This window comes from Alosa alosa, chromosome 7 (genome assembly GCF_017589495.1).
Source record: "Alosa alosa isolate M-15738 ecotype Scorff River chromosome 7, AALO_Geno_1.1, whole genome shotgun sequence".
NCBI classification, from domain to species: Eukaryota; Metazoa; Chordata; class Actinopteri; order Clupeiformes; family Clupeidae; genus Alosa; species Alosa alosa.
In genome coordinates, this window is record NC_063195.1 from 30834535 (window position 1) to 30840802 (window position 6268).

At 44.0% G+C, this 6268-nt stretch overlaps 1 protein-coding gene across 4 annotated transcripts in view; it reads left to right on the forward strand.

Annotated features, from left to right (window-relative positions):
- The window catches only part of LOC125297217 (E3 ubiquitin-protein ligase SMURF2-like), a 65968-nt gene extending 63589 nt beyond the window's left edge, over positions 1–2379 (forward strand). For all 4 annotated transcript variants that reach the window (XM_048247415.1, XM_048247417.1, XM_048247416.1 and 1 more), the window contains 2 exons: positions 1071–1146; positions 1723–2379. In XM_048247415.1, the coding sequence (XP_048103372.1) occupies positions 1071–1146; positions 1723–1822 (176 nt within the window). In that variant the 3' untranslated portion in view covers positions 1823–2379. The remainder of the gene's footprint in view (positions 1–1070; positions 1147–1722) is intronic.
- The last annotated feature ends 3889 nt before the right edge of the window (positions 2380–6268 follow it).

Here is a 6268-nt window from a genome sequence, read left to right on the forward strand (position 1 = left end):
GACTTTGTTTTGTGCACATTAAAGGCCTGGGACTGCATGACCTCTTGATGTGGCAGCTTGATGCATGTTTTGATGTGGGTGTGTGATCGTTTAAGCCGTGTTTGTGAATGTCTCTACTGTCTATGTGACTGATGGCCTCTGAACAGAATGAATGTACCTGTTCTTATTAGCTCTGCAGTGTGTGTGTGTGTGTGTGTGTGTGTGTGTGTGTGTGTGTGTGTGTGTGTGTGTGTGTGTGTGTGTGTGTGTGTGTGTGTGTGTGTGCGTGTGCGCGCGCGCGCGTGTGGTCAGGGTTGTGTAAGGTGAGTGTGTGTAAGTTTGACCCAAAGCCACAGTGTCTGAGTGTGTCTGACTGTCTGAGTGAGACGATTTACTGGGACTCCACTCATCATCTCCCTCTGCTGTGTAAGGGAGACAGAAAGTGGCTGTGTGTGTGTGTGTGTGTGTGTGTGTCGTTTGCGTGCACATCGATATCCCAGGATTATCCTGCAGTGACTCGGACTTAGCTGTGGTTGAGGTCAGTGGCTTTCCACTGAGCAACCCAGACAGTCTGACTGTCCTGTGGTGACACACACACACACACACACACACACACACACACACACAGAAACAGAAACACACACACACACACACACACACACACACAGGGAGTACAATGAGGGCCTGTGCTGTCTGTCATGGTCCACGAGTGTCAGCTCTCTTAAACCATAGTGGAGGCGACATATACATCTAGATTTCTATGTCTGTCTGTCTCTGGGAAAATATACAGGCGCTCAGATGTTTGTGGAAGGCTCAAGAGACTGGACACTGTCCAGGCGTATAATATCAACTTTGTGTGTGTGTGTGAGAGAGTGACATTGGATGGTTCGGATGTTTGAGGTCTGTGTTGATGCATGATTCTGTGTGTTCTATTAGAGTAAGAGGAGCAGAGGTGTGTGTGTGTGTGTGTGTGTGTGTGTGTGTGTGTGTGTGTGTGTGTGTGTGTGTGTGTGTGTGTGTGTGTGTGAGAAAGGCAGAGACCATGGTCATGGCGTTTATGTCTGTGTGTGTGTGTGTGCTTTCGTCTCCAGGGGCTGCAGGACCAAGGCAGTTCACCATCCATCAGATTGATGCGAACACCAACAACCTGCCCAAGGCCCATACCTGGTGAGTCATGTCTGCCTCCCACACACACGTACACACACGTACACACACGTAGACACACACACACACACACACACCCATGTTCGCTCTGACACAACACTATGGTAACCTTCCCTTCAGTAAGATCGGGTCTGCTGGAAGGGAGTAGACCGGACTGGCTGGTCCAAGCTGTTCATATGTCTGTAGTAGGTCTAGGCCATGTGACCTAACATAAATATCACAATAGTTCCACAGATTTACTGAAAGCCGTAATCATTCCTCTTATTGGCAAGTGTCAAAATACCACTCTGATAAATGTGCTTTGGGACAATGTAATATCCGTGGTGAATATTGTCATCTGTTTAAATGACTCATTTTCAACTGCTGTCCTTTAGTCATTAGTTATGTCTAAGACACAAGAAAAGAAAATACAACCAATCACAATCAATCATAGCCTGCCATGCCCACTGTATTGCAATAAGTCAGTGTAATGAATTTTGGTCAGCAAAAGGATTTAAAACAATTACAAACTTAAAACAATTGATTAAAACATTTCTCTCTTCCATCTATCTTTCTCCTCCTCCTCTCCTCATCCTCCAGCTTCAACCGCATCGACATTCCCCCGTACGAGCACTATGACAAGCTGTACGACAAGCTGCTGACGGCCATCGAGGAGACGTGCGGCTTCGCCGTGGAGTGACTGAGCGGGCAGACGAGAGCGACACACACAAACAGGCAGACAGACAGACCGATGGACAGGCAGGGCGAGGCGGCGGTGGTGGAGGAGAGAGATGGACAGAGAGGGCAGTCTGGTTCTCGGAGTGACCCCTTCCACAGAGCTAGCAGCCCCCTCAGCCATCCCCTGGAACAACTGCCCCCGCCGGGAGCCTCTCCCGCAGCAGTGGCCACCTCCCAGACGAGAGGACCGGCAGGCTCGCCACACAAGAACACTCTCGCCTATTCACCCACCTGTTTTTATCTTTTATTATTATTTTTATTTTTATTAGTTTTGTTTTGTTTTGTTTGTTTGTGTGTGAATGGGAGTGTTTGCTCTGTTCTTCCTATATTTAGATGATGTTTTCTGTTTATTTTATTTTTATTTTTAAATGTCTTAGCTGCTAAGGACTTGATTTTATTTCTGAACCTTGAAAACCTGCAAGAATCACATTTTCTTTTTGTACGCTTTTTTTCTGTTGGTTTTGTCTTTGGTCTGTGCTGGATAATTGAAATATTTTAGTGGGAATATTTTTAAGGGAAAGCACCGTTACATATATATATATATATATATATATATATATATATATATATATAAATGTATTTGTTTTATTTTGGTTGTTGTCTTAGGGAGACAATATCTAAAACCGCCTCTAAATCTATACCTATATGCCCAGGTCTTGCGTCTGTGTGTGAGAATAGATCTTTGAGTCTTACAAGAAATCAAGGTGGGAAAAGACACACACACACACACACACATATATATATATATATATATGTAATTTTAGCCAGTCTTGGACTACATGTGAACTCGGTGATTAGTCCCTCCTGCTGATTGCAGGGTTGCCCAGACAGGTCCTCAGATAAGCCTGGTTCTCGTAAGCCGTGTGTGTGTGTGTGTGCGCGCGCTCAGTGCACTGCGGTTGTCCTTGCTCACACACCACGTGCCCTGGCCGGGGAGGTGAACATGACCTCATGGGGCATTATCAGTGTCACCACCGGCCTCTACAACAGTCCAGCTGAGGACCAGATGATGTCATATCCTCTGCACACATCATATACATGCATGCACACACACACACACACACACACACACACACACACCTATGTATACACACACATACATATGTATACACACACATATACAGACACATGGAAAAGTTTGCTGTGTCCAAGAGAGGCCAGAAGAGCCATACTGCCGTCATTCTTGCCCAAAGAAAACATGATACATCATGTATCTAATCTCAAAAGTCCTACTGAGATCTGCCAATTCTTGCATAGGAGGAAATAATATTTTAATTTTCTTTTTTTTTTTTTCAGTTGTTTTATGCCATTATAGATCATGTAGTATCCAACGTGTGTGTGTGTTTATTGGGAGTGTAGAGTGAAGGTTGAGAGAGGTTTGAAGCCCTAACTCAGCTCACTCCTTCTGGACCGCTGAAAATGACGCCGAGCAGCAGCACGGCCATCGTGGTGTCCAGATGAGCGTAGCCAAGTGACCCCCAGAACAATGAAGTGAGAGTCGGAGATCCGCATGCTGGATCTTAAAGTTTAGGGCTGTAGGCTCTGAGGGCTTAAGACCGCCGCATAGTCAACAAATGTAGCTGCTATCCAACAAAGTTGTCGAGACCTTGCCATCGAGGTTTGACAGTGATGCTTCTCTTCTGGATTTGTGGGATTGGAGTGGTCCTGGGCTTCAGGCACAGTATGGGGGTTTAGGCCGCCATCTTGGCCGTCTTGTACTTAGCTTGTGTGTTGTGATAGCATGTTGTCTCTCCAAAGGGTCTGGATGTTGCGAGCGAGAATGTGTATTGCAAAAGTATATGAGCCCGTATGAGCTGTGGTGGATGGCCCTAAGTGGTCTGTCCAGATGAAATGTAAAATGGAGTGAAATTAGATGTGCGTTTTCTTCCACCCCCTTGTAGCCCCTCATCAAAGTGTGTGTGTGTTTTTGTGGATGTTTGTGGATGAGTGTGTGTGTTTGTGGATGAGTGTGTGTTTGTGGATGTGTGTGTATGTTTGTGGATGAGTGTGTGTGTTTGTGGATGAGTGTTTGTGGATGTGTGTGTGTGTGTGTTTGTGGATGAGTGTGACCACTTTTTTGTGCTAGCTAGCCAGACTGTTGCTGAAGGTCCCTGCCGGAAGGTTCGCCCCAACTATGCAGAGATAAACCACACTCAAGGGAGGGGCTTCTGACCAGCTTTAGGAAATGATCAGTCTCCCGCCCCGTTAAAACAAAACGAAAAAGCCTCTTCTCTTTAAAACGAATGGGATTATTTTGTTCTATGTGACATCCCAGTTTAAAGGGCAGAAATTTGTGTTGTTTTTTTGTTCGATTGTTTGTTTGTTTGTTTTTTCCTTGCAACTCTTGAGCACTTTAGAAACTTGGCAGACAGGAGATGCGCATATTCATTCAAAATACGACCTGATGCCGGAATTTATCCCTGTTATCTTGCATTGGAAATATACTTGGATATATATCTATGTCTATATATATACCTGTCATTTAGAGTATATATGTACAAATACATATATATTTTGTATATGGCTTGTCTATTCTGTCTTAGTATATTACACAGACCTCACGCTACATACTCAGGTGATGGCTTTTAGAGATATTTTTGATTTCTTGCTTGTGTGAAGCTTGTTTGTAATGACAGTAGAATGAGTCCTCAGCTCTGGTTGCATGTCTTCCTTGGTGTGTGAAGGGAATTGGCCAGTCTGTCCTGTGACAATGCCCTCCCTATAGAGAACGCATGGACAACTCAGCCTGGTTTCTAAGCTCACGGAGGACTGAATTTCTTTCTCTTTTTTTTCTTCTTTTTGTGTTGTTGCCCCATCTCCTTAAACTCCTCATGGCATCTAAACAGGTTTGGACTCTTAAGTGAAAAAGCCCTGCTCTGCCCCAGTGTGTTGGATGAGACTGAACCCCATATTCACGCAACTTCATGGGCTTCCGAGACGAGTACGCCAGGCCAACAGGTCCGACATTCAGCCCCCCAAAACCACACGTGTTCTGAAGTCGGATCCCTCCGCTCATGAGAGTCCCGCACATGCATGTATAGGGACGTTTTGTACCTGCTTTTATTTATTTGCATTCTCATTTCTCTGCAGCGCCCCCTTTGGTTTGTTCTTTTGTAACTGCCTGTCTATAGCAATCAATGACCATGGACTGTTCTTGATATTTGCATTGCAAGGAAGAGAAGAGCCCAATTTTCCCCTCTTGCCTTCCTAGAGTTCAGCTATAACCTCTTGATCATGCAAATTGAGTTATCATGAAATGGTGCTTTGTACAGTATACATTATTGTTCATATGCAGATCCAGACTTACTTTTAATTTATCTTAAAAAGAAGAAAAATGCAAAAAAAGCGAGAAAAAAACATCCTATATACATACATGTTTTGCACACAGAGACTTAAGTTGCTCAGCAATAAGGGGCAACTTCGATATTTACTGACTTTTGTATAGTTACTATAACACATTAACATGTCCAATACACACATACAGCTTTTGTGCTTTTAACAGTTAGCCGTAATCATAAGTCTTCATTGTGCGTCATCGCCGATTGGGTGATTTTGTTGCGTATCAAAAGTCAGTTTTTGGGTAATGCAAATGCGTCCTCTGTAGCATGGCAAATGTATCTGTTATCTAAAGGCTAACTGGTGCAGTTAGCTAGAATTGCAACACACTATGAGTCTTTTTTTATTTTATTGTTTTTGAATGTTTGTTGTGTGATACGTTGGTTTTTGCTGCGCTTATGTAAATGTGTTCTGGACTCGTTTTTAAGTGACAAAACCCTTCCATGTCAAGCCATCTGAATCTTTTTTTTTTTTTTTATTTTAATCATTTTGGTTTCCATTGGACTCATTTTGTATTTATTACTACAGTATGTCAGTCTCACGTGGCTGTTTTGTATGCTTTCTCTCTCTCTCTCTCTCACACACACACACTTGTACATAAAGTCCCATTGAGGAGAACCAGTCTCCTGTAGCCCTGCAGAGATGAGCAATAAAGTCCATGCTGTTCGCAACTGGCAGCAAACCTGTTTAATAAACAGCCTCCGTTTCTGCGTGTCCTTCTTTGGCAGACAGGCCCGTTGTCTTAACACCGAACATCGGGGCTAAACGTGCGCTGGTGGAGAGAGTGAGCAGAAAGAATTAACACTCCATTTGCTTTTGTTGTCGGACTGGGCCTTCTCCATCGAGTATAGAGCGAACTTTCTGTTTAGATAGACACGTTTGAATGAGCCTTTCTAAGATGAAGTGATGTGAACAAAGCCATATAGGCTTCAAGCTATAGTGCAGTAGGTCTGCTGCTGCGATTCTAGACGACGGACTTGGGATGTTTTGATTTGCATTAATAACTTCTCAATGTCTCCCCAGGACAGAAATACCTGACTCACGTTTTTCTTCAGCTGCCAGTGAGCGATGA